This window comes from Pan troglodytes, chromosome 16 (assembly GCF_028858775.2).
Source record: "Pan troglodytes isolate AG18354 chromosome 16, NHGRI_mPanTro3-v2.0_pri, whole genome shotgun sequence".
Taxonomy (NCBI): domain Eukaryota; kingdom Metazoa; phylum Chordata; class Mammalia; order Primates; family Hominidae; genus Pan; species Pan troglodytes.
The window spans coordinates 32,773,420-32,800,698 of NC_072414.2; the positions used below are offsets into that span (position 1 = coordinate 32,773,420).

A 27,279-nucleotide genomic window follows, 5' to 3' on the forward strand; every position below is an offset into this window, starting at 1 on the left:
GTGGCGCGATCTCGGCTCAGTTGGGCACTAATTTTCATTTGATGAACGCCTCTCCTTCGTATATTGTTAAAACTACCACCATGATCCAGGGGGAGATAAAAGAAATCCTAAATCCAGCTTGATCAGTGTTTCACTCCCTGGCATCTTGATCACCACCTAAGGTAGCATGGACCTCTATACCATCTGCCTTAACCTTCTGATCCTCCTGCTTTTAGCCCACTAACTAGCACATGCTGAGAAGGGCATCAGCTACTTGAAAAGAGTCAATGGGCTTGAGTGGAAAAGAAAATAGAGACAGCAGGGTCATCGGTCACATTGGCAAGGGGCATGAAAAGGGAGTGGAGAGGCTTTGAGATCTTACTTTTCTTTCGTCCTAGGCTCTAAGTGGAAGAATTAAATCAGCCTGCAGAAGAGACTGAAATGAGGCACCTCTTGTCACAGTCAAGGCAGAAGCGGAAACGGAGGCCGAGACTGCGCAGGCGCAGAGGAGGCTAGCGTTCCTTGCTGCCTCGCCCCGCGGCCTCTAGAAGACAGGGGCCACGGGGAGACCACAGCCACCCGGCGCGAAGAGCCCTCTGTACCCCGCTTCCTCTTGAGGCCCTCGGACCGTCCAGGAAATGTCTGGGAGCCCGCCTGCGGAGGGCATAGCGCCGACCCTCGCTCCCCGCCCAGGACCCGAATGAACCTGGAGAGCGGATGCCAGCAGTTGCCGAGGCGCTAGGACAGGAAGGGCCGCCAGACCTCTCAAGATCAGCCTTCCTCGCCACCGTTCTCACCTCTTTGTCCGCTGCCTTCTCCTCAATGCCTAGCAGCGCGTACAGGTCCATCTGTAAGAGCTCCTTGGTCACTGCCATGGTTCCGGCCTGACGGATTCGTACTACAACTCCCAAGAGTCTAAGCGCGCGTGAGGACTGCAGGCTCCGAGCGGCGCCTAGCCCTCTGGGAATTGTGTTCTGGGTCAGGCTTGACTGACTCTGAGGGAGGCCGGTAATCGTGAATGAACTACGACTCCCAGCAGCCCCCGTTGCCGCCGCTGCCGTACGCTGGCTGCAGGAGAGCGTCCGGATTCCCTGCTCTAGGTCGCGGCGGGACAGTGCCAGTGGGCGTGTGGGGTGGGGCGGGGCAGGGCAGGGAAGGGAAGGGCGGAGCTGGGGTGAGGGTCCAAGGGGCCCAGGACTTGGCCGGCGTGATCTCAGCTCTGCAGACCCTGCGGTGCTGGGAGCCACCATGGAGAGTAGGTGCTACGGCTGCGCTGTCAAGTTCACCCTCTTCAAGAAGGAGGCGAGTCTTCCCTCCCCGAGGGCTGCAGGGCCAGGGAGGAGAGGAGGGAAAAGCGCGGGACTTAACGTCCAAAGACTTGGTCTTACGGCTCCTTTCCAGCTGTGTGGTTTTGATGAAGTCATTGATCCTCAGTTTCCATTTCTGTAAAATGGGGCTAACATTCTCTCGCTTTCAGGGTTTATGTGAGGGTCCACTGAAGTGCTTTAGGTGAGAGTTCCCTATAAACTGTAAAACGCGCTGCCGTCGTTTTTGCAAAGCTACTCTTTTCTGTCGGCCCAGTGTAGCATCTGGCGGTTTTCTTCTCTCCACCCTGCTCCTCCGAAGCGCGGTGTCCATCACACCAAGCCCGTTACTCCCTCTGCTCTGAAATCTTCCCCATCCCGCAGCCTGCCCTTCTCCAGGTCGCTGGAGTTAGATTACCATACTTCCTCCTGCCTCCGGGGCACCATGGTGAAGGCTGACTGTCCTGTCCCTATCACAGACCTGCCAGATTCCTCTGGTAAACTGCAGGTTCCCTCTGCCTCAGTTGTGGCCAGGGATTCTGACCAGGAGATGATGGGAACTAGATGGAGTAAATTAGTGTCACGTAGGAAGGCAGGACCGTGCAGCATTCACCAACCTGGATTTTGGAGTCAGGGTTCAAATCTGAGCTCTGCTGTCTTATTGAGGCGGTGACCTTGGTTTGGATAAGTTATGTAACCTCTCTGGCCCTCTCAAAATAAGGATAATCACGGTTGGCATCAAGATTAAGTAAAATAATGTGTGTAAATTGTAAGGAATAAATCACATGATGAATGTTAAGTACTGGGTTTAGTGCCTGGCACATAGTAAGTGCTTAATAAATGGAGGCTATTGTTAGCCCATCCTGAGCCAAGCCTCCCTCCATCTCTGCAAGAGCAGAGGAGGCATCGGCTCTGCCCTGTCTCTCTGATTCTCCTTTGTGGAAGAGTCAGTGGCCTGAAATACTGGGCTTTATCTATCTGTCTTCTACATCCCTGGGTCAGGGAATTGAAGACAGGGTAGAAAGCATGGGAATTTTGTATAAACCTTCATTTGGCTTCAATAAGGTACTGGAAACCGAGGAATTGCTTTACTCACCATCCCTAGGCCTTAGGGGCCCCACTCCTCTTCTTCCTCCCAGCAGCTGGTCATAACTTCAGTGACTTCTCTGTGTGTGCTTGGAGAGTCCCGGGGAGCAGCCTGCAGGGGCGGGTGAGAGGGGGATCTCCCGCTTCATGTTTCTTGTAGTACGGCTGTAAGAATTGTGGCAGGGCCTTCTGTTCAGGCTGCCTAAGCTTCAGTGCAGCAGTGCCTCGGACTGGGAACACCCAACAGAAAGTCTGCAAGCAATGCCATGAGGTCCTGACCAGGTAAGAGGCAGGCATGGGTGAAAGTTCAGCCAAGTATGGCAGTGGGCATCTGGCCAGCCCTCACAGCTTTGTACTCTGTCGCGAGAGTCAGCCAAGGAAGTTTTTGGAGTTGGGGGCACTGCTTGGTGGGATGGCAGGATTTATAACACTAGATTTCTTCTCTGTAGAGGGTCTTCTGCCAATGCCTCCAAGTGGTCACCACCTCAGAACTATAAGAAGTAAGTGCTGAAGAGAAAAAGACAAAGAGCGTTGGGGAAAGGATAAGGGAGCCATAGGGAAAGACCCTCCCCCCATCTTCTAGATAAAATGAGCACAGAATCAGGAGAATGCTCTCCTCTCTGGCTCCTGACTGCCCTCTTGGGCTGGTAAAGCAGCTCTTCAGCCCTCTCTCCAGGAAAGGCACTTGGTAGAGCTTGTCCTTTCAGCTGGACCCTCTGGCTGGTCAGCCAGGTTGGGCTGCAGGGTGACATGAGTGAGGGGCACAGCAGATTGCCCATTGGAGCCCTCCCTAGGTGCCCAGAAATGATTTGATTTGAATGGGAAACAGTGAGTGGGTGCCTTCACTCTTCCCCTCTGCCTTCTTCAAGAGCCTCTATCTCATATCCTGCCAGGCGTGTGGCAGCCTTGGAAGCCAAGCAGAAGCCCAGCACTTCCCAGAGCCAGGGACTGACCCGACAAGACCAGATGATTGCTGAGCGCCTAGCACGACTCCGCCAGGAGAACAAGCCCAGTGAGCAGGGGCAGATGGGGTTGCCTAGAGGACACAGTCCAGGGCTTCTGGGACTGAGATGCCTCTGGCCCTTACAAGGCTCCCCCGATGCCAATTGCAGAGTTAGTCCCCTCACAGGCAGAGATAGAGGCACGGCTGGCTGCCCTAAAGGATGAACGTCAGGGTTCCATCCCTTCCACCCAGGAAATGGAGGCACGACTTGCAGCGTTGCAGGGCAGAGTTCTACCTTCTCAAACCCCCCAGCCGGTGAGTGTTATGGCTTAGGAGAGAAGCTGGGGTGCTAGGGGGAAGACCCAGCAGAAGCCCAGATACAGGTATTGGGGTGATACAAAAGTAATTGTGGTTTTTGTCATTACTTTTAATTGCAAAAACCTCAGTTACTTTTGCACCAACCTTTGTACTTTATGTACTTTGCAGGAGTTGGCAAAGCCTCCCACCCCTACCTCCTGATCCTCAGGCCTGCTACCAGACCCGGGGACCAGGGACAAACAGCACGATGGGATAGGGCAGGAAAAAGTGGCCCCTCAGTCCTGTTGGGGACGGCCAGACCTACTTGATTATGTGGGCCCTGGATCCCTCTCCTTTCCCTGGGCTTTGAGAACTACTTAGCATCCATCCCTGACCTAGACTGCTTCTGGGCTACCCCTGCTCTCCACTGAGGTTTCCTCGTCTGTGCAGGCACATCACACACCGGACACCAGGACCCAAGCCCAGCAGACACAGGATCTGCTAACGCAGCTGAGAGCTGAGGTGGCTATCGATGAAAGCTGGAAAGGAGGAGGCCCAGGTAACCCCTCCACTTGGCTCCCTAGGAATCTGCCCTACCTCTTTCCCCAGACTGGAGAGGCTCTGCTGTCCACCCTCTGGGAGATGAATATAAATCAGAGAGTGATCAACGTTATAAGAGTTACCATTCATTGAGTGCTTACTCCAAAGGGAGCCAGTGTAAGTCTAGTGTTTAAGTGCACGGGCTTTAGAATCAGACAGTGATTCCCATTTCTACCACGTATTAGCTGTGTGATGCTGGACAAGTTACTTGACCTAAGTCTCACTTTCCTCATGTGTAAAATGAAGGTATGTATGGAAAAACCTACCTCACAGGGAAATCAGGAGGAGTAAATGAGATAATCCAATAAGTGCTTGGGAACATACCTGACTCATAGTGAGTACTCAGTGAATATTCTCTGCAATCATGATGTTGATAAGGAGGAAGAAGCTATTTAGTAAAACCAGCCACATCTCAATGCTCAGTAGCCATATGGGCTTCATGGCTGCCATCTTGGACAGCACAGATATAGAACATGATATGGAACGTTTCCATCATCATAGAACATTCTGTTGGACAGTGCTGTTTGAAGGCTTCAGAGCAGTGTTTTTCAACAAAGGATGATTTTGCCCCCAGGCTACTTGTGGCAACATTCAGAGACTTTTTGGTTGTCAAAACCCAGAGGATATTACTGGCACCTACAGGATAGAAGCCAGGGATGCTACTAAATCTACTCTGTCACAGGACAGCACATCATGATGAAGAATTACCCGGTCCAAAGTGTCAAGAGAACTTAAATTGAGAAATCCTGCTTTAGAGGCACAATCTCATTGAATATCCTCAATAATCTTATGAGGCCAGGTGTGGTGGCTTATTCCTGTAATCCTAAGCACTTAAGGAGGCAGAGGCAGGAGGGAGGATAGCTTGAGCCGGGGAATTTAAGACCTGCCTGGGCAACATAGCAAGACTCTGTTTAAAAAAAAAATCTTATAAGGTACATACTATTCTTTTTTATAAATGAGGAAACAGGCCTGGTGAGCTTGAGGAACTTGACCAAGGTCACACAGCTATTAAGCTGCAGAGATGAGACTTAAACCTAAAGCTGTGATTTTAAACCTCTTGCTCTGAAACACTAAACTGAAGGTGACTGTGTCAGAGCCACACCTAATCTGGTAAAATTCTTCCTGCCCAGTGATATACAAGCTCTTAGCTTCCTTCATTGCCCTCTCTGTGCTAATCCCAGGAAATGCTAATTCCTGCCCTGAAAGGCAAAGAGATCGGCTGAACCTGGGCCTTATCATGTCTTGATCCTTTAGGGCAGTGATTCTCAAACCATAGGATGCCCACCCTTAGGGCAGAATGTTAAAATATCAGGTAGATGGGGATGGATGTGGTTGGAAAAGACATGGCTAAAATTACTAGTTTTTTACATTTGGAAAAATGGAGGAATACTGATTTTATTTGTGATAGAAACCACAGGCGCTAGTGCTGAGCAAAAAGCTGATGATCTGTGATTAGAAAGGGTTGAGAAAAGCTGGGCGTGATGGCTCACGCCTGTAATCCCAGCACTTTGGGAGGCCGAGGTGGGTGGATCACGAGGTCAGGAGTTGGAGACCAGCCTGACCAACATGTTGAAACCCCGTCTCTACTAAAAATACAAAAATTAGCCGGGCATGGTGTCACGTGCCTGTAATCCCAGTTACTCAGGAGGCTGAGGCAGGAGAATCGCTTGAATCCAGGAGGCAGAGGTTGCAGTGAGCTGAGATCGCGCCACTGCACTCCGGCCTGGGTGACAGAGCGAGACTCCGTCTCAAAAAAAAAAAGAAAGAAAGAAAGAAAGAAAGAAAGAAAATTATTAAAGAAAAAGAAAGGGTTGAGAAATGGGCTCATTGGCTTCTGAGGAGAGATACTGGGATGTCTCGGCCTCCCTGATGGCATTACCCCTTCCAGCTGCCTCTCTCCAGAATGACCTCAACCAGGGTGGCCCAGGGAGCACTAATTCCAAGAGGCAGGCCAACTGGTCCTTGGAGGAGGAGAAGAGCAGACTGCTGGCTGAGGCAGCACTTGAGTTGCGGGAGGAGAACACGAGGCAGGAACGGATTCTGGCCCTGGCCAAGCGACTAGCCGTGCTGCGGGGACAGGACCCCGAGAGAGGTGAAGGCTGGGGAGCAGCTGCTCACTGGTATCCCTTGGTCAAGGCCTCCCTGGCAGGGCTGAGTCATGTGCTGGGGGTATTTGCGCCCAGAGATCTACTGAGCCCAGCCCAGAGCCACAAGGAAGGTGGTAGAGCAAAGCAGTGGGTGAGGAGTCAGGGGCAGCCATGAGGGCAGGGGACCTTCAGTCCATTCAGGGGCTGAGGCTTTCGCTCCAGCCCCCAACCTAGCCCTCAGGCCTGCTTCAGTGATGGCCCAGCCCTGCAGGGCTGGGGCAGGTAGGGACAGGTCATCAGGGTGGCTGAACAGGCTTCTCAGCTCTGGAATAAGTGCCCCTGGGAACCGAACCAGTTCTGGGAGGCAGGAGGGCAGCCACTCATGTGAAATCTCTCACCCTCACTCCCCCATCCCCTGTTCCCATGTCTCCCTCTTCAAGTGACCCTCCAGGACTATCGCCTCCCAGACAGTGATGACGACGAGGATGAGGAGACAGCCATCCAAAGAGTCCTGCAACAGGTGGGCCTGGATTACCCACCTGCCACCCCTTGTCCCATCTCCGCCTCATTGCCCCACCTCTACTCTGGGGCTGGGTGGACAGTAACTGTGAAGCTCCTGTTCTCTTTGGGCCCCCCACTGTGACCCAGACCCAGACCTGCCCACTGGTCTCTGGAGATAGGGAATCAGCAGTCACAGGCCACAAGTAAAGAAAAAGATGAGTTTGAGAAGCTAAGTCCACAGTGCACAGAAATACTGGGAGATGGAGGGCCTGGGCCTGAAGCAGGGGAGTGGTACGTCTTCACCCTGTCCGCAGCTCACTGAAGAAGCTGCCCTGGATGAGGCAAGTGGCTTTAACATCCCTGCAGAGCAGGCTTCTCGACCCTGGACCCAACCCCACAGGGCAGAGCCTGAGGTGAGAAAAGCCCCAGATGCAGACCCCCAGGCTGCCCCCAGCCTTGCTTCCTGCCTGGCTGGCTGCTCCCGCAGCAGCTCACACACCCCACTGGGTACCTTACTTCCTCCATTCCTCTCTGATCCCTGAAGGCCCAGGATGTGGACCCCAGGCCTGAGGCTGAGGAAGAGGAGCTCCCCTGGTGCTGCATCTGCAATGAGGATGCCACCCTACGCTGCGCTGGCTGCGATGGGGACCTCTTCTGTGCCCGCTGCTTCCGGTGGGTGCAGGTGGAATGTTCTGTGCGAGAGCTCAAGGGCTGCCTGGATCCCTGACTTGTATCCCTTTGTTCCACAGAGAGGGCCACGATGCCTTTGAGCTTAAAGAGCACCAGACATCTGCCTACTCTCCTCCGCGTGCAGGCCAAGAGCACTGAAGACACCCTGGTCCTCCCGGAAGGGCAGTCCCACAGGCAGCGGCACCCATTTCTGGGCCCAGCCACAGGACGTCCGATGGGAGAGCTTGTCTGGCTCTACTGATGATGGATAGGTCCCTTCCTGAGCCTTGGTGTCCCTGGAATGAGGAAAGATTCTCCATTCGAGAGAATGACTGGGAGGGAAGAAGTCGGGGCCCTCCTATTAGAAGCCCAGACTGGAAGTGAGAGGCATGATGGGGAGAGACCAGACTGAATCTACGGGTGAGCCCTGTAACCTGGCTCTAGGGCACAGGCCCCTCCCCTGGCACTTAGTGGATCTAATAAAGTATGTTGATTCATTGGGCCCAGCAACTCATTTCTACAACCCTGTGAGCCTGGGCCCTGTGAGAGGTGGCAGGAACAGAGCAGGCTGTAAGCACAGTTGTGGGGAATGGGGGAAAAGGTTGAGCCATCCTATGAACTTCTCCAGGCAGGAGCAGCCCTACCCATCCTGGTGGCCTCATACGAAGTAAACGTGTATTCATTCAACTCAACTGTGCTCCAGCTCTGGGCAGCCCCACTTAGCCACTAGTCCCCACCATCTTGGATTTCTCAGCCTCTCTACTACTCACACAATGCACGCAGGAACAATGCACACACACCCTGCTTCCTGCCTTACTGGCAAAGGACCCCAGCTCCTAGGGCTCCTGTCCCAACCTGCCTGCCATTCAGTCTCAGTATCTCTCTTTCAGTAATGCGCCCTAACCGGATGCCTGACCTCTCGGCATGTACCCTTTAGATGCCTCTGCATTGCGTCTGCTGTTTCTCTTCCTGCCCCTGGCTGGAACCAACTATGAAGAGCCCTCGGGCTAAGGTCTACCTCCTGCATCATTTTTGGTTGGAGGAGCCTTTTCTGAGGCTCTCAGATCCAGCTAGGTTTTTCCTGTTACTTCCTCTCTGGGATTTGAAACTAGTCTTTGCCATTGGCGTCCCTCTTGTTGGTTATGCTAGGAGGCTGTGTACCTTAGGCAGATAATGTCTGCTTGGCCCCGAGGCCTTGCTAGATTGTGATCTCTCTGAAGTGGAGCTGTGACTTTCGTCTTTGAATTCTCGAGTCCTTTGGATGGATGGATGGATGGATGAGGTGTGTGGGCACAGCCAAGTGACTTAGGTTGTGGCCTTCCTGTGTATCACTTCATTCTCTCCCTCCCCTGTCCCTCAGCACAGATATGTTCCACACTCCATTGAGCTGGTGCTCCTAAAGGTTTTATCCACTTGGCTGCCAAGGAAGGCATTGGACAACAGCCAGCTTTCTCCCAGAGAGCCCAGCTGACAGAAACTAGCTGTGACCACACAGACAGTAGGAGTATGCAAATGTCCCTCCTTGTCCACATTTCTTGTTTGTGTCCCAAGGAGCTATTTCCCTCTTAGCCAGGATCTGGAGTTTCAGGGCAGGCCTGGCAGTCCTGAGGCTGCTAAAGATGGTCTCTCAGGCTTATTTCTGAGGCCGGCTGAGTCTCCGGAGTTTCTTGAGTTGACTGAGCAGCTCAGAGATAAAAGCCTGAGGGAGAAACAGGAGTGAGACCAGGCTTGGGGTCGCAATTCACCCCCCACCCTGCCCTCCCTAATCTTCCCCTGCCCCTGACTCCCCAGAGAAGGGAGAAGGACCCACAGCCAAGCCTTCCCTTCAAATACTCCTCATTAGCTGCCTCCCCCATTGGGCCTCCTCTTACCCCAGACCAGCAGAATATCCCTTACCTCTGTGGGGCGGGGGCAGTTCCCGAGAATGGCCTAGATAGGAGAGAACACAGACAGGGCCCCAAGTCACAGCACTTTCCTGCAAGTCCCCACCAATCTCCCAAGAATTCTCCCCTCTGGATTGGTTCTCTGCACTCCACCAAAGGAGGCAGAACCTGGGTTTCTGGGTTCCCACTGACCCAAGGCCAGCTTCTAGCCCCCATCCTACCTCCAGCTGAGTCTTCTGCTCCTCTGTGGATAGATCCATGAGAGCTTCCAGGTCAATCTCAGGCTCAGAAGGGGTTGCTTGATCCTATTTGGAAATCACATGGGTCTCAGAGGGGCCTGACCAGCTGGTGCTGGAATGAAGGTTACTGTCAGGGACTCAACCCACCTCTCTCCAATTTCCCATGGTTAGACTTTCTCCTCACTCAGAACACCCATTCAGTTTTCCATTCAACAGTAATTTACTAAACATATACTATATTTTGGCTGGGTGCAGTGGCTCATGCCTGTAATCCCAGCACTTTGGGAGGCCGAGGCAGGCAGATCACCTGAGGTCAGGAGTTTTAAGACCAGCCTGGCCAACATGGTGAAATCCTGTCTCTACTAAAAATACAAAAATTAGCTGGGCATGGTGGTGGACACCTGTAATCCCAGCTACTTGGGAGGCTGAGGCAGGAGAATCACTTGAACCCAGAACCTGGGAGGCAGAGGTTGCAGTGAGCCGAGATTGTGCCACTGTACTCCATCCTGGGTGACAGAGGGAGACTTCGTCGCAAAAAAAATTAAAAAAATAAAAAAATTAAGACATCTGATAAGGGACTGTTACCCAAAAAATACAAAGAATTATTGACCAGGCACAGTGGCTCACTCCTGTAATCCCAGCACTTTGGGAGGCTGAGGTGGGTGGATTATTTGAGGTCATGAGTTCGAGACCAGCCTGGCCAACATGGTGAAATCCTGTCTCTGCTAAAAATGCAAAAAGTAGCTGGGCCTCGTGGCACATGCCTGTAATCTCAGCTATTCAGGAGGCTGAGGCAGGAGAATGGCTTCAACCAGAAGGTGGAGGTTGCAGTGAGCGGAGATCGTGCCACTGCACTCCAGCCCGCCTGGGCGAGTCTCTGTCTTAAAACAAAAGCTGGCCACGGTGGCTCATGCCTGTAATCTCAGCACTTTGGGAGGCCGAGGCAGGTGTATCATTTGAGGTCAGGAGTTCTAGACCAGCCTGGCCAATGTGGTGAAACCCCGTCTCTACTGAATATACAAAAATTAGCTGGGTGTGGTTGTGCATACCGGTAATCCCAGCTACTCCAGGAGCTGAGGCAGGAGAATCGATTGAACCCGGGAGGCAGAAGTTGCAGAGAATGGATCGCACCACTGCACTACAGCCTGGGTGACAGAGCAAGACTCTGTCCAAAAAAAAAAAAAAAAAAAAAAAAAATTAAATTACAAGAAGAAGATGAACAACACAATTGAAAAATGGACAAAAGATATGAACAGACACCCCACTAAATAAGACATATAGATGAAAAGTGAGTGTATAAAAAGATGCTCAACATCATATGTCATTAGGGAATTGCAAATTAAAACATTCATTCATTCATGTCATTCGTTGCTAGTGGGAATGCAAAATGGTATGGCTACTTTGGAAGATAGTTTGGTGGTTTCTTACAAAACTAAACTTTTTTTTTTTTTTTTTGAGACAAAAGTATTGCTCTGTCACCCAGGCTGGAGTGCAGTGGCATGATCAAGGCTTACTGCAGCCTTGACCTCCCAGGCTCAAGGGATCCTCCCACCTCAGCCTCCCAAGTAGCTGGGACCACAGGTGCACACCACCACACCCAGCTAATTTTTTATTTTTTGTAGAGACAGAAGTCTCAATATGTTGTCCAGGCTGGTCTCAAACTCCTGGTCTCAAGTGATCCTCCCACCTCTGCCTCCCAAAGCACTGGGATTACAGGCGTAAGCCACCATGCCCAGCCCTAAACACACTCTTACCATGCAGTCCATTAATTGCACTCCCTTGGTATTTACCCGAATGAGATGAAAACACATTCACACAAAAACCTGCACACAGATGGCTGGGCGCGGTGGCTCACGCCTGTAATCCCAGCACTTTGGGAGGCTGAGGCGGGCTGATCACGAGGTCAGGAGATTGAGACCATCCTGGCTAACACAGTGAAACCCCGTCTCTACTAAAAATACAAAAAATTAGCCGGGCGTGGTGGCGGGCGCCTGTAGTCCCAGCTACTTGGGAGGCTGAGGAAGGAGAATGGTGTGAACCCGGGAGGCAGAGCTTGCAGTGAGCCAAGATGGCGCCACTGCACTCCAGCCTGAGCGACAGAGCGAGACTCCGTCTCAAAAAAAAAACCAAAAAAACAAAAAACCAAAAAAAAACCAACACATGCACACGGATGATCTATAGCAGCTTTATTCATAATTGCCAAAACGTGGAAGCAACTAAGATAGTCTTCAGTAGGTGAATGGATAAACAAACTGGTATGTCCAGAGAATGGAATATTATTCAGTGCGAAAATGAGAGACTGTGAAGGGACTGTGTGGTAGATAGAGCTCCCTCTCCCCTCTCCCCTCTCCCCTCTCCCCTCCCCCTCCCCCCTCCCCCCTCTCCCCTCCCCCCTCCCCCCTCTCCCCTCCCCCCTCCCCCCTCCCCCCTCTCCCCTCTCCCCTCTTTCCACGGTCTCCCTCTGATGCCGAGCCGAGGCTGGACGGTACTGCTGCCATCTCAGCTCACTGCAACCTCCCTGCCCGATTCTCCTGCCTCAGCCTGCCGAGTGCCTGCGATTGTGGGCGTGTGCCGCCACGCCTGACTGGTTTTCGTATTTTTTTGGTGGAGACGGGGTTTCGATGTGTCGGCTGGGCTGGTCTCCAGCTCCTAACCGCGAGTGATCCCCCAGCCTCGGCCTCCCGAGGTGCCGGGATTGCAGACGGAGTCTCGTTAACTCAGTGCTCAATGGCGCCCAGGCTGGAGTGCAGTGGCGTGATCTCGGCTCGCTACAACCACCTCCCAGCCGCCTGCCTTGGCCTCCCTAAGTGCCGAGATTGCAGCCTCTGCCTGGCAGCCACCCCGTCTGGGAAGTGAGGAGCGTCTCCGCCTGACTGCCCATCGTCTGGGATGTGAGGAGCCCCTCTGCCTGGCTGCCCAGTCTGGAAAGTGAGGAGCGTCTCTGCCCGGCCGCCATCCCATCTAGGAAGTGAGGAGCGCCTCTTCCCGGCCGCCATCACATCTGGGAAGTGAGGAGCGTCTCTGCCCGGCCGCCCATCGTCTGAGATGTGGGGAGCACCTCTGCCCTGCCGCCCCGTCCGGGATGTGAGGAGTGTCTCTGCCCGGCCGCCCTGTCTGAGAAGTGAGGAGACCCTCTGCCTGGCAACCGCCCCGTCTGAGAAGTGAGGAGCCCCTCCGCCCGGCAGCCACCCCGTCTGAGAAGTGAGGAGCGTCCTCCCTCCTCATCTGGGAGGGAGGTGGGGGGGTCAGCCCCCCGCCCGGCCAGCCGCCCCGTCCGGGAGGTGAGGGGCACCTCTGCCCGGCCGCCCCTACCGGGAAGTGAGGAGCCCCTCTGCCCGGCCAGCCGCCTCGTCCGGGAGGGAGGTGGGGGGGTCAGCCCCCCGCCTGGCCAGCCACCCCGTCCGGGAGGCGAGGGGTGCCTCTGCCCGGCCGCCCCTACTGGGAAGTGAGGAGCCCCTCTGCCCGGCCAGCCGCCCCGTCCGGGAGGGAGGTGGGGGGATCAGCCCCCCGCCTGGCCAGCCGCCCCATCCGGGAGGGAGGTGGGGGGATCAGCCCCCTGCCCGGCCAGCCGCCCTGTCCAGGAGGTGGCGGGGGCGCCTCTGCCCGGCCGCCCCTTCTGGGAAGTGAGGAGCCCCTCTGCCCGGCCAGCCGCTCTGTCTGGGAGGGAGGTGGGGGGGTCAGCCCCCGGCCCGGCCAGCCGCCCCGTCCGGGAGGGAGGTGGGGGGGTTAGCCCCCCGCCTGGCCAGCCGCCCCATCCGGGAGGTGAGGGGCGCCTCTGCCCGGCCGCCCCTTCTGGGAAGTGAGGAGCCCCTCTGCCCGGCCAGCCACCCCGTCCGGGAGGGAGGTGGGGGGGTCAGCCCCCCACCCGGCCAGCCGCCCCGTCCGGGAGGGAGGTGGGGGGGTCAGCCCCCCGCCCGGCCAGCCGCCCCGTCCGGGAGGGAGGTGGGGGGGTCAGCCCCCCGCCCGGCCAGCCGCCCCGTCCGGGAGGGAGGTGGGGGGGTCAGCCCCCCGCCCGGCCAGCCGCCCTGTCCGGGAGGTGAGGGGCGCCTCTGCCCGGCCGCCCCTACCGGGAAGTGAGGAGCCCCTCTGCCCGGCCAGCCGCCCCCTCCGGGAGGGAGGTGGGGGGGTCAGCCCCCCGCCGGGCCAGCCGCCCCGTCGGGGAAGTGAGGGGCGCCTCTGCCCGGCCGCCCCTACTGGGAAGCGAGGAGCCCCTCTGCCCGGCCAGCCGCCCTGTCCGGGAGGGAGGTGGGGGGTCAGCCCCCCGCCCGGCCAGCCGCCCCGTCCAGGAGGTGAGGGGCGCTTCTGCCCGGCCGCCCCTACTGGGAAGTGAGGAGCTCCTCTGCCCGGCCACCACCCCATCTGGGAGGTGTACTCAACAGCTCATTGAGAACGGGCCATGAAGACAATGGCGGTTTTGTGGAATAGAAAGAGGGGAAAGGTGGGGAAAAGATTGAGAAATTGGATGGTTGCTGTGTCTGTGTAGAAAGAGGTAGACATGGGAGACTTTTCATTTTGTTCTGTACTAAGAAAAATTCTTCTGCCTTGGGATCCTGTTGATCTGTGACCTTACCCCCAACCCTGTGCTCTCTGAAACATGTGCTGTATCCACTCAGGGTTGAATGGATTAAGGGCGGTGCAAGATGTGCTTTGTTAAACAGATGCTTGAAAGCAACATGTTCGTTAAGAGTCATCACCACTCCTTAATCTCAAGTACCCAGGGACACAAACACTGCGGAAGGCCGCAGGGTCCTCTGCCTAGGAAAACCAGAGAACTTTGTTCACTTGTTTATCTGCTGACCTTCCCTCCACTATTGTCCTGTGACCCTGCCAAATCCCCCTCTGCGAGAAACACCCAAGAATGATCAATAAAAAAGAAAAAAAAAAAAATGAATGAGCTATCAAGCCAGGAAGAGTCATCGAGGAACCTAAAATGCATATGACAGTTAAATAAGCCAGTTTGAAGCCAGTCACAGTAGCATGCACCTGTATAGTCCCAAGGAGTCTAGCCTGGGCAAAAAAGTAGAGACCCTGTCTCAAAAAAAAAAAAAAAAAAGAAGAAGCCAACTTAAATACTCTATGATCCCAACAGTAAGACCTGCTGGAAAAAGTATGGCGATAGTAAAAAGATCAGTGATTGCCACAGGGGTAAGAGGGAGGAGGGACAAGTAGACCACAGGGGATTCTCAGGACAGTGAAACTCTTCTGTATGATACTATAACGGTGGATACATGTCATGCACATTTGTCCAAAACCATAGAATGTACAACACCAACAGTGAAGCCTAATTTAAACCATGGACTTTGGTTGATAATGTTGTGCCAATGTAAATTCATTGATTGTAACAAATAATATATAACCTTGCTGCTGGGTGGGGGATAGTGGGGGAAGCTATACATATGTGGGGGCAGGGAGATATGGGAAATATCTTTTACCTTATGCTCAATTTGTCTGTGATCCTAAAACTGCTCTAAAAAATAGGTCTATTAAAAAAGGACGTGAGCTCAAATATAATTAATAAAATTAATATTTTACTGCTTCAACAAGGACATTCTTTCTGTTATCTTTTCATTTACCCATTTTACAGATGAAGAGGACTTTCTTAAGTGAAAACGATGTAGTAGTGAAGAACACGACTACTAGTACAGTTTAGTGCCACTTTCTTGATTCATGTGAAGGGCCACTGTTGCTTTTGCATTATCAGCACAAATGTCAACATACTGAAAAAGGCAAACAAAATCTTAGCATTGGCCAGGCGCGAGGCTGAGGCAGATGGATCACTTGAGGTCAGGAGTTCGAGACCAGCCTGGCCAACTTGGTGAAACCTCCATCTCTACTAAAAATACGAAAATTAGCCAGGTATGGTGCCATGTGCCTGTAATCCCAGCTACTTGGGAGGCTGAGGCAGGAGAATGGTTTGAACTCGGGAAGTGAGCCAATATCGCGCCACTGCACTCCAGCCTGGGCGACAAAGCAAGACTCTCTTTCTCAAAAAAAAAAAAAATTACCGTTATTATGAAAATAATCACAGAACCTCCGAAAGAGTTCTTGGGAACCTCCGGAAGAGTTCTTAGGAACCTCCATGGGTCACTAGACCACACTTCAAGAACTCATATGTTATCCATTTTTCTGTTGAGATTTTCAGTTTTTTTCTTACTGATTTAAGAACTCTTTCTTTTTAACTTATTGAATTCAGATTAACCCTAGATTCCACATATGATGGAAATAGCTATTGTGCTGGAGGGGTGCTGTTGGGGAAATACATGTATGTGTTTATATAGTTGAGTCTAATGGTATTTTCCAGTGTATATTGCTTTTTTTTTTTTTTTTTTTGAGATGGAGTTTTGCTCTTGTTGCCCAGGCTGGAGTGCAATGGCATGATCTCGGCTCACAGCAACCTCTGCCTCCCGGGTTCAAGCGATTCTCCTGCCTCAGCCTCCCGAGTAGCTGGGATTATAGGCATGCGCCACCACGCCTGGCTAATTTTGTATTTTTAGTAGAGATGGGGTTTCTCCATGTTGGTCAGGCTGGTCTCGAACTCCTGACCTCAGGTGATCTGCCTGCCTCGGCCTCCCAAAGTGCTGGGATTACAGGCATGAGCCACTGTGCCCGGCCCTTTTTTTTTTGCTGACAGGGTCTCGCTCTGTCACCCAGGCTGGAGTGCCAGTGGTGCGATCTCGGCTTACTGCAACCTCTGCCTCCCAGGGTGAAGCAATTCTCCTGCCTCAGCCTCCCAAGTAGCTGAGATTATAGGTGCTTGCCACCATGCCTGGCTAGTTTTTGTATTTTTAGTAGAGATGGGGTTTTACCATGTTGACCAGGCTGGTCTCTACCTCCTGACCTCAGGTGATCCACCCACCTCAGCCTCCCAGAGTGTTGGGATTACAGGCGTGAGCCACCGAGCCTGGCCTAGATTAAAAAACTTAAAAAGCAGAGCCAGAAAAGACATAAATGATAGAATTAGCAGACAAGGAAAACATAAACACAGTAATGAGAGATACAGAAGATAAAAGAAAGAATCAGGCCAGGTACAGTGGCTCACGCCTATAATCCCAGCACTTTGGGAGGCTGAGATTGGTGGCTCACTTGAGGTCAGGAGTTTGAGAGTTTGAGACCAGCCTGGCCAAAATGGTGAACCCCATCTCTACTAAAAATACAAAAATTTAGCCAGGTGTTCTGGCGTACACCTGTAATCCCAGTTACTCGGGAGGCTGAGGCAGCAGAATGGCTTGAACCCGGGAGGTGGAGGTTGCAGTGAGCCAAGATCAGGCCACTGCCCTCCAGCCAGGGTGACAGAGCAAGACTCTGTCTCAAAATAAAATAAAAATATAAAGAAATAAAGAAATAAAAGAACCAGCCAGGCACACTGGCTCATGCCTATAAAAGAACCAGCCAGGCACAGTGGCTCATGCCTTAATCTGGGCACTTTGGTGGGGGCTAAGACAGGAGAGTGCTTGAGGCCAGGAGTTTGAGACCAGCCTGAGCAACATAGCAAGAACTCTTCTCCATTAAAAAAAAAAAGAAGAAGAAGAAAAAAAGAACCAGGCCGGGTGCCGTGGCTCACGCCTGTAATCCTAGCACTTCGGAGGCCGAGGTGGGGATCACCTGAGGTCAGGGGTTCGAGACCAGCCTGGCTAACATGGTGAAACCCCATCTCTACTAAAAATACAAAAATTAGCCGGACATGGTGCGCATGCCTGTAATCCCAGCTACTCAGGAGGCTAAGGCAGGAGAATTGCTTGAACCAGGGAGGCAGAGGTTGCAGTGAGCTGAGATCATACCATTTGCACTCCAGCCTGGGTGACAGAGTGAGAGTCTGTCTCAAAACAAACAAACAAACAAAACCAAATGGAGCACCTAGAGAAGAAAAATTGCATATTTTAAATGTAAACCTTACTGGATAGAATTAACAGCATGTTTAACACTGTGGGAGAAAAAAAAAGGTCAGTTGAAGATATAGCAAATGAAATGAGCCAAAATGAAGCACAGATTAAAAAAAAACCTGGGTGGGCAGGGTAGTGGGGGAGGACAGAATAGAAAAGAACTTCGATGACCTATGGATATCAAGTGGTCTAACATCTGTAACTGGAATCTCAGAGGGTGCGAGTGGGCATTATAATAAAGATAAACTCTAGGCCAGGCGTGGTGGCTCATGCCTGTAATCCCAGCACTTTGGGAGGCTGAGGCAGGCGGATCACCTGAGGTCAGGGGTTTGAGACCAGACTGGCCACCATGGCGAAACCCCATCTCTACTAAAAATACAAAAATTAGCCGGGTGTGGTGGTGCATGCCTGTAACCCCAGCTACTGGGGAGGCTGAGGCAGGAGAATCAGTCAAACCTGGGAGGCGGAGGTTGCAGTGAGCCGAGATCGTACCACTGCACTCCAGTGTGGGCGATAAAGTGAGACTCTGTCTCAAAAACAAACAAACAAACAAACAAACAAAAAACACTCTAATGATTAGAACTTTGCCTTTAAAAAAGTATCAGTCTTGGTCAGGTGCAGTGGCTTATGCCTGTAATCCCAGCACTTTGGGAGGCTGAGGTGGGAGGATTGCTTAAGTTCAGGAGTTCAAGACCAGTCTGGGCAACATAGGCAGACCTCGTCTCTCCACACACACACACACACACACACACACACACACACACACATATATAAATTAAACAATAATAAAAAATAAAAAACTATCAGTCCTGCCCCCCAAACCATCATTATATCATTTTTGATATTCAATATATACATAGTCATGTGCCACATAACGATGTTTCAGTCAATAACTAACCACATATACAATGGTAATCCCATAACGTTATAATGGGGTCGGGCTCGGTGGCTCACACCTGTAATCCCAACACTTTCAGAGGCCAAGGCGGGTGGATCACTTGAGCTCAGGAGTTTGAGACCAGCCAGGGAAACATGATGTAATCCCGTCTCTACAAAAAATGAAAAAATTACCTGGGTGTGGTGGCCTGTGCCTGTGCTCCCAGCTACTTGGAAGGCTGAGGTGGGAGGCTGGCTTGAGCCCAGGAGGTGGAGGTTGCAATGAGCCAAGATCAAGCCACTGCACTCTAGTCTGGGTCAAAGGGCCAGAATCTGTCTCAATAATAATAATAATAATAATGGAGGCCGGGAGCAGTGGCTCACACCTGTAATCCCAGCACTTTGGGAGGCCAAGGCAGGCGGATCACCTGAGGTCGAGAGTTTGAGACCAGCCTGGCCAACATGAGGAATCTCTGTCTCTACTAAAAATACAAAAATAAGCCTAGTGTGGTGACGCGTGCCTGTAATCCCAGCTACTCAGGAGGCTGAGGCAGGAGAAGTGCTTGAACCTGGGAGGCGGAGGTTGCAGTGAACTGAGATCACACCACTGCACTCCAGCCTGGGTGACGGAGCAAAACTCTGTCTCAAAAAAAAAAAAAAAAAAAAAAAAAAAAGGAGATTATAATGGAGCTGAAAATTTCCTATTGCCTTGTGACATTGTAGCCATCATAATGTCATAGTGCAAGGCATTAGTTACATATTTGTGATGCTGGTGTAAACAAATCTACAGTACTGCAGTTGTATGAATGTATAGCACATGCAATTACGCACAGTACAGAATACATATAATGATAATAAATAACTATATTAGTTTATGTATTTACTATACTTTTTATCATTATTTTAGGGTGTTCTCCTTCTACTCATTAAACAAACAAAAAAGTTACTGTAAAACAGTCGTAGGGAGATTCCTCAGGAGGTATTCCAGAAGAAGGCACTGTTGGAGATGACAGCTGCATGCCTGTTATTGCCCCTAAAGACCTTCCAGTGGCAAAAGAAGTGGAGGTGGAAGATAGTGATATTGATGATCCTGACCCTATTGAGGCTAATGTGTGTGCTTATGTATTCGGTTAAAAAAAAATTTAAAAAGTTAAAAAAAAATTAAAAATGTGAAAAATAGAACAAAGCTCCAGCCTGGTCAACATGGTGAAACCCCATCTCTACAAAACATACAAAAATTAGCCAGGCATGGTGGTGTGCGCCTATAGTCCCAGCTATTTGGGAGGCTGAGGTAGGAGAATCACTGGAACCCAGGAGGTCGACGCTGCAGTGAGCCATATTCGTGCCACTGCACTCCAGCCTGGGTAACAAAGTGAGACCCTGTCTAAAAAAAAAAAGCTTGTAGAATAGGCATATAAAGAAAGAAAATATTTCTGTACAACTGTAAAATGTGTTTGTGTTTTAGACTAAGTGTTATTACAAAAGAGTCAAAAAGTTAAAAAATTAAAAAGTTTAGGGCCAGGTGTAGCGGCTCACACCTGTAATCCCAGCACTTTGGAAGGCTGAGGTGGGAGGATTGCTTGAGTCCAGGAGTTCGAGACCAGCCTGGGCAACATGGCAGACCCCCATCTCTATTTAAAAAAAAAAATTTTAAGTTTATAATGTAAAAAAGTTACAGTAATCTGAAGTTAGCTTATTACTGAAGAAAGAAAAAAAAATTTTATAGGCTGGGCACAGTGGCTCATTCCTGTAATCCCAGTACTTTGGGAAGTCAAGGCAGGCAGATTGCTTGACCCCAAAAGTTCGAGACCAGCCTGGGAAACATAGTGAGACCTTGTCTCTAAAAAAAAAAAAAGAAAGAAAGAAAAAAATATTTTTATAAATTTAGTGTAGCAGCTGGTTATGGTGGTTCATGCCTATAATCCCAACACTTTGAAAGGCCAAGGCAGGAGGATCGCTTGAGGTCAGGAGTTCAAGACCAGATTCTTTTTTTTTTTTTTTTGAGATGGAGTTTCGGTCTTGTTGCCCAGGCTGGAGTGCAATGGCATGATCTCAGCTCACTGCAAACTCTGCCTCCCGGGTTCAAGTGATTTTCCTGCCTCAGCCTCCCGAGATGCTGGGATTATGGGTGCTTACCACCACGTCCTGCTAATTTTTGTATTTTTTTAGTAGAGATGGGGTTTTGCCATGTTGGTGAGGCTGGTCTCAAACTCCCAACCTCAGGTGATCCACCTGCCTTGGCCTCCCAAAGTGCTGGGATTACAGGCGTGAGCCACCATGCCTGGCCTCAAGACCGGTTTTTTAAAACTTAAAAAGACATTTTGTTGTTGTTGTTGTTTTGTGGAGTTTTTGTTTTTGTTTTTGAGATAGGGTCTCTTCTGTCACCCAGGCTGCAGTGCAGTGGCACAATCATGGCTCACTGCAGCCTCAACCTCCCGGGCTCAAGCAATCCTCCTACCTCAGCCTCTCAAGTAGCTGGGACTACAGGTGCACACCACCACATCCAGCGAATTTTTTTTTTTTTTTTTTTTAATAGAGTTTCGCTCTTGTCGCCCAGGCTGGAGTGCAATGGTGCAATCTTGGCTTACTGCAACCTCTGTCTCCTGGGTTCAAGCGATTCTCCTGCCTCAGCCTCCCAAGCAACTGGGATTACAAGTGGCCACCACCATGCCTGGCTAATTTTGTATTTTTAGTAGAGACGGGATTTCACCATGTTGGCCAGGCTGGTCTCTAACTCCTGACCTCAGGTGATCCATCCACTTCGGCCTCCCAAAGTGCTGGGATTACAAGCATGAGCCACTGCACCTGGCCCCTGGCTAATTTTTAAAAATTTTTTTGTAGAGTGGGGTCCCACTATGTTGCCCAGGCTGATCCTGAGCTCCTGGGCTCAAGCAATCCTCCTGCCTCGGCCTCTCAAGTGCTGGGATTACAGTTATGAGCCACTGTACCCAGCAGGAAAGAAAGAATTTAGTGCAGCCTACGTGTACAGTGTTTATAAAATCTACAGTAATGTCCTAGGCCCTCACATTCACTCACCATTCACTCACCGACTCACCCAGAACAACTTCCAGTCCTGCAAGCTCCATTCATAGTAAGTGACCTATATAGTTGTGCCATTTAAAATCTTTTCTACCATATTTTTACTATACCTTTTCTATGTTTAGATATATAAATACTTAGCATTATATTATAGCTGCCTACAGTATTCAGTACAGTAAACTGCTGTACAGGTTTGTAGCCTAGGAATAATAGCTACACCATATAGCCTACATGTGTGGTAGGCTATACCATCTAGGTCTGTGTACATACACTCTATGATGTTTGCACAATGATGAAATTGCTTAACAATGTAGCATTTCACAGAATGTATCCCTGTGGTTAAGCAGGGCATGACTATATATTGAATATAAGGTATGTGTATTACTGAGTACAAGACTGCCACTGGGGTGCAGTGGCTTACCCCTGTAATCCCAGCACTTTGAGAGGCCAAGGTGGGAAGATTGCTTGAGCCCAGGAGTTAAAGACAAGCCTGAACAACATAGCAAGACTCCATCTCCATTAAAAAAAAAATAAGGACTACTACGGCAACCTGGTGTTGAGAATATGGGCTCATACCACAGTCCAAATACTCTTGCCCTCAAATAATTTTTGAACGCTCAGAACATAAGCAGGTATATAAAACAACCCCTACTGAGATGAACAAGTGTGAGACGTGTGACTCTATGTCATGTAGGGTGGTTTCCTGGAAGCTGCTGCCTGATTTGACTCCCTTTCTTACTTCCTTTCCATACCCAGGGTCCTTACTCCTGACCTCTCTACTAGGGAGACCAGCAATTAAATAAGGCTCAGATGAACCAACAATTTTTTTTTTCCTTTTTTAATAGAGGCAATCAAGTTAAACACAAATGTTTGTTTCACACATTCACTGACAATACTGTTTTTTTTTTTTTTGAGATAGGGTCTTGCTTTGTCACCCAGGCTGGAGTGCGGTGGCACGATCATGGCTTACTGCAGCCTTGACCTCCCAGGCTCAAGCAATCCTCCCTCCTCAGCCTCCCAAGTGGTTGGAACCACAGGCACGCACCACCACACCCTGCTAATTTTTTGTATTTTTTTGGACAGGGTTTCACCATATTACCTATTCAAATCTAACTCTTGGACTCAGGCAATTTGCCCACCTCAGCCTCCCAAAGTGCTGCGATCATAGACATGAGCCACTGTGCCCAGCTGACAATACTTTTTTTAAGTCAAAAGTTTAATAGAATTATTAAATTCTAATTAATAGAATTAAAATGTTACTATATCAAAAAGGAAGCTACAGGAAAGGAATGTTTCAAAACTCTGGGATGGTCAACAGTGTCCCTTGCTAATGTGAAGATTAGATTTACCCCCAAGGCAGTGACTGGTGACCTTGGCCAGAGCTCTCAAAAGAGTGGTGGAAACAGAAGCCGGATTCCAGTGGATTGAGTGATGACAGGCAGGGAAAAAGTAAATAAGGCTGTGAGTGTGGACAAGTCCTTTAAGGAGTTTGGCTCTAATGTGACAAGAAATGGGGGATACCAGGCCAGGCGCGGTGGCTCATTCCTGTAATCCCAGCACTTTGGGAGGCTGAGGCGGGTGGGTCACCTGAAGTCAGTAGTTTGAGACCAGACTGGCCAAAATGGTGAAACCTCATCTCTACTAAAAATACAAAAAATTGGCCAGGTGTGGTGGTCGGCGCCTGTAATCCCAGCTACTTGAAAAGCTGAGGCAGGAGAATCACTTGAACCTGGGAGGCGGAGGTTGCAGTGAGCCAAGGTCATGCCATTGTACTCCAGCCTGGGCAACAAGAGTGAAACTCTGTCTCAAAAAAAAAAAAAAAGAAAAGAAAGAAAGAAATAGAGGGGATGGTAACAAAAGGGGTGCATGTTGGGCAAGGGTCTCCATAAAATAGAAGAAACTCATGTGTATTTAAGTCCCTGCTTAGAAGGCAAATCATGCTCTACCTCCGGACAACAGGAGCTCTAGGACCCCAAGTCTGCGTCCCCAGACTTGATTCCTCTGAAGACCCCACACCGGGCTGCACATCCAGGGAGAAGAGGTAGGTCCCTCCAACAAACGAAGGTTGGTCCCAAGATATTAAACAAGTAGAGTGCTGTATCCTTAGATGCTTTCCCACTGCTGCTGTCTAAGGTGGGTATCTGGGGTAGAGCCCTGGTGGGTGGGCAGGGGCTCTCTGTAAACTGGAATGGAGCAGAGTAAGGCTGGAGACTGTGCTGTCTTGACCTCTGCCCAAGATGACCAACCACCTGGGGCTTCCCCAGCCACTTAACTGCTTCCTGCTGAAAAGAGCAGGGATTGGGAGAGAAACTGCCACCTGGCACCTTTGGACAATTACCATGGCAATCACAGGCCAGGCATTTTATTCCAGTCATTGCCTGGGAATGCTCCTTCCACATGTCTTGCTTTCTGTGTTACAGGCTTATTACTGTACAGCCTCCAGCCCTCCACTTTCATCTTGCAAAACAAGGTTCTTTCTTTGATGTCTGGAAGGATTTGCCCCGGAGTGTCAGAAATTTGAGACTGTATGCAAGTGCACAATAAACAATCTGAAATTGAAACTGATCCAGTGGAGAGTGCTGGAATTAGGGAAGAGCAGTGGATATGTCCTGCGAGGTCAGAGCAGACACAGGCCAAGATAGTTTGCCTCCCAGCTCCAAGGGGTCTCCCTACCCTCAGTGAGTGGGCTTGGGAGGTAGATGCTTGGGATGCTGCATCTTTGGTCAACACCTTGACCAAACTGACACATGACCCAGTTAGTTTCGAGATAGACTGGGTCACATCAATCATTCTTCACCACCTGCAACCCTAGGACTGCTGATAACCCTTACCCACAGGAATTATAGGGCCCTGCTGCCCCAAAAAGATAGGATCTGAGTCAACAAGAAAGAGAAACAAGGACAACATATTTTGAACTCCTGGCTAGCTTGGCGTATGGTTCTCAGCCCAGCCACACATTAGAACCAACTGTGGAGCTTATAAAAAATGCCCAGTATCTGGACTCCACTGTAGTAGATTTAAATTCAGTTGAGGAGGAGCCAGGGCATCTGTTTTTTTTCTTAAGTATTTCAAGTGTGGAGAACCATAGGCTGCTCAAATAAGTGGCCAGGCTCCACACCTGGTCCCAAGGTTTCCTAGTTGTGTGACCTTGGGCAAGTTACTCAACATCTGTAAACCTCCATTCCCTCAGCTGTAAAGCAGTACCTGCTGGCCAGGCATGGTGGCTCACACCTGTAATCCCAGCATTTTGAGAAGCCAAGATTAGAGGATCGTTCGAGCCCAGGAGTTCAAGACCAACCTGGGCAACATAGCAAGATCTCACCTCTATAAAAAAAGAAAAACAGTACCTGCTTAATGGAGTTGTGGGGAGGATTAAATGAAAGAATGCATGTCAGTGCCTGGCATTGAGCCTAGCACATAGTTGTGTTCAGAATGTTATTCTTATTACTGGAACAGCAGTTGTTACCTCTCTAGAATCCAGGTTTAAAGGTATATAAGTAAGAAAGTGCCATTTCCAGTGACCAGGGACCAAGACCTGTCCTTTTCCCAGAGTGGGCTTGAAGAGTGTTAGTCAGAGCCAGGGTCAAAGATTGCTTAGGTCCTGGTATTGGCACTCAACTTTGGTTACTCTTAACATTATAGTCCCGCACTGTCCATTCTGAAATAACGAAAATATTCTATATTTGTGCTGACAACATAGTAGTCAGTAGCCACATGGGGCTATTTAACACTTGAGATGTGGCCCATGTTGGCTGGGTGCAGTGGCTCACGCCTGTAATCCCAGCACTTTGGGAGGCCGAGGTGGGCAGATCACCTGAGGTTGAGAGTTCGAGACCAGCCTGACCAACATGGAGAAACCCCATCTCTACTAAAAATACAAAATTAGTCGGGCACGGTGGCGCATGCCTGTAATCCCAGCTACTCGGGAGGCTGAGGCAGGAGAATCACTTGAACTTGGGAGGCGGAGGTTGCAGTGAGCCAAGATCACGGCATTGCACTCCAGGCTGGGTTACAGAGTAAGACTCTGTCTCAAAAAAAGGCAAAAGAAAAAAGAAATGTGGCCCATGTGACTGGGGAACTGAATAATTTTATTTAATTATAACTCATTTAAAGTCAAACAGCTACACATGGCTGATGGCTACAGAATTGGAAAATGTAGCTCTAGGCTGGGCATGGTGGTGCACACCTGTAATCCCAGCACTTTGAGAGGCCGAGGCAGGCAGACTGTTTGAGCCAAGGAGTTCAAGACCAGCCTGGGCAACACGGTGAAAAGCCGTCTCTACAAAAAAAACAAAAAACAAAAAAATTTGCCAGGCGTGGTGGTGTGCACCTGTAGTCCCAGCTACTCAGGAGGCTGAAGTGGGAGGATGGCTTGAACCCAGCAGGCAGAGCAGTGAGCTGAGATTGCACTACTGCATTCCAGCCTGTGCAACAGGGCAAGACTTTGTCTCAAAAGCAAACAAACCAAAAAAAAAAAAAAAAGAAAGAAAGAAAGAAAGAAAGAAACAAAGAAAAAGAAAAGAAACAAAAATGTAGCTCTGGACATGTATGTGCATTGAACATGGGAGTAAATAAAGATATAAAATTTTGAAACATAGTGTGACCAAGCATTTTCCCTTCTATTGTCTCATTTGAGCCTCAGAAAGTCCTATAAAGGAGATACGACAGGCACTAACAGCCCTATTATAGATTAGCGATGTTAAAAGACCTTCCCCAGATCACAAAGAGCATTAGAGGCACAGACAAGCCTAGAGGGAGGCAGACTTCTGGACTTCAAACCGATGCTTCTTTCTTTCATCAGTTACAAAAGCTTTCTCTTCATGGAAGCACCTCACATCAGCCCTCCAGCTCCTGTGAAGGTCTCAGTGCCCTGGGTGGGCCCCAGGACCCCATCTCCTCCCACTATCCGCTGTGCTACCCACCTGGAAGAGCTCCTGAACTTGAGCATCCACCCATTGCTCCATCTCCAGCCAGCGCTGGAGCTGGCCCCGGTCATACTTCACTGTCAGGCGGCTGGGTCTCCGGGACCTGGGTATCTTGGAGGAGTCCGGGTGGGACTTGGACTCTGAGTCTGTGGATGATGTCCTTCTCCTCCCAGAAGCCCAGTGGACCTTCTTACATGGGTTCTCCCCGTCTGGGCTGGGAGATGTGCAGGAAGCAGGGCTTGAAGACAGCATGGAAGGATTGGAGCTGGGCAAGGAGCTGGGAAAAACCGCCAGTTCAGAGCAGAGCCACAGAGGGAAGTGAGGAGACAGAGAATAGGAGAGGCCAGCAGAGAAGAAATGAAGGCAGGAGGAGGGCCAAGGCTCCCAGGGAGGGGCAAGGGCAAAGATCAATAGGACTTTGGTGCTGGGAATGCCAGTCTCCTGGCTCCTCACTGCCAGCCAGTGAGTGGCACTCCAGAGCCATGCCCCAGCCTCCCTTTCTGCAGCTTCTAGGGCCCAAAGTGGCATAAACTGCAGACGAGCAAAGGTCAAGAGGCTGCCATGCCCAGGGACGAGGAAGGGGCCCTGGGGTCCTGAAGGGTACAGGGCTCCAATCGCTGCTCTATGGCCAGCTCTGGAATGGGACCTGAGTCGTTCTCACCTGAGATCCCTCTGTATCCCACCTTCCTGGGGCTGGATCCACTCTGGGCTCTGAGAAGCTGTGGTCAGATTCCGCAGAAGCAGGGTCCCTGGCTGGCAGGGATTCTTACTCAGAGCGTAGCACTACTGGGGGCAGAGCCCCACCTGGTAGATAGAGTTGGAGGTCAGTTATCGATGGCTCCCGTAGGACCAGTGCCCCCAGTGTCTGGGTGTGTCCGAATGTAAACTGCTATCAGCCTGGCCTATAAAGGCAGTTTACCTGCTTGTAAAGGCAAATTTATCAAGACTTGTCTACCATGCCCGCTCCCCTG

General features: G+C 50.7%; 3 protein-coding genes across 5 annotated transcripts in view; 1 reads left to right on the forward strand and 2 right to left on the reverse strand.

Annotated features, from left to right (window-relative positions):
* Window positions 1–878, reverse strand: part of DNAJC17 (DnaJ heat shock protein family (Hsp40) member C17) — a 41,272-nt gene extending 40,394 nt beyond the window's left edge. Inside the window, exon 1 of the mRNA XM_001146222.5 lies at window positions 777–878. Within this exon, the coding sequence (XP_001146222.1) occupies window positions 777–854 (78 nt within the window). The 5' untranslated portion in view covers window positions 855–878. The remainder of the gene's footprint in view (window positions 1–776) is intronic.
* Window positions 464–7,968, forward strand: ZFYVE19 (zinc finger FYVE-type containing 19). Of its 3 annotated transcripts, none has more exons than XM_003952634.6 (11): window positions 464–1,079; window positions 2,530–2,651; window positions 2,819–2,869; window positions 3,263–3,381; window positions 3,482–3,627; window positions 4,060–4,168; window positions 6,098–6,301; window positions 6,737–6,816; window positions 7,112–7,210; window positions 7,342–7,469; window positions 7,547–7,968. In XM_003952634.6, exons 4-11 carry the CDS (start codon window positions 3,336–3,338, stop codon window positions 7,623–7,625), a joined length of 891 nt encoding a protein of 296 aa, XP_003952683.2. In that variant the 5' UTR covers window positions 464–1,079; window positions 2,530–2,651; window positions 2,819–2,869; window positions 3,263–3,335; the 3' UTR covers window positions 7,626–7,968. The 3 variants fall into 3 exon arrangements, with proteins under 3 accessions (XP_003952683.2, XP_003314673.2, XP_016783441.2); XM_003314625.5 differs by having other exon boundaries at window positions 994–1,281; XM_016927952.3 differs by lacking the exon at window positions 7,112–7,210 and having other exon boundaries at window positions 994–1,281.
* Window positions 7,969–8,854: 886 nt separating this feature from the next.
* PPP1R14D (protein phosphatase 1 regulatory inhibitor subunit 14D) lies at window positions 8,855–26,937 on the reverse strand. The gene is made up of 4 exons (XM_001146790.6): window positions 26,306–26,937; window positions 9,571–9,654; window positions 9,363–9,395; window positions 8,855–9,165 (listed from the first exon to the last, which is right to left on the reverse strand). The coding sequence occupies exons 1-4, from the start codon at window positions 26,834–26,836 to the stop codon at window positions 9,100–9,102; spliced, it is 714 nt and encodes a 237-aa protein (XP_001146790.2). The 5' UTR covers window positions 26,837–26,937; the 3' UTR covers window positions 8,855–9,099.
* Window positions 26,938–27,279: the final 342 nt, after the last annotated feature.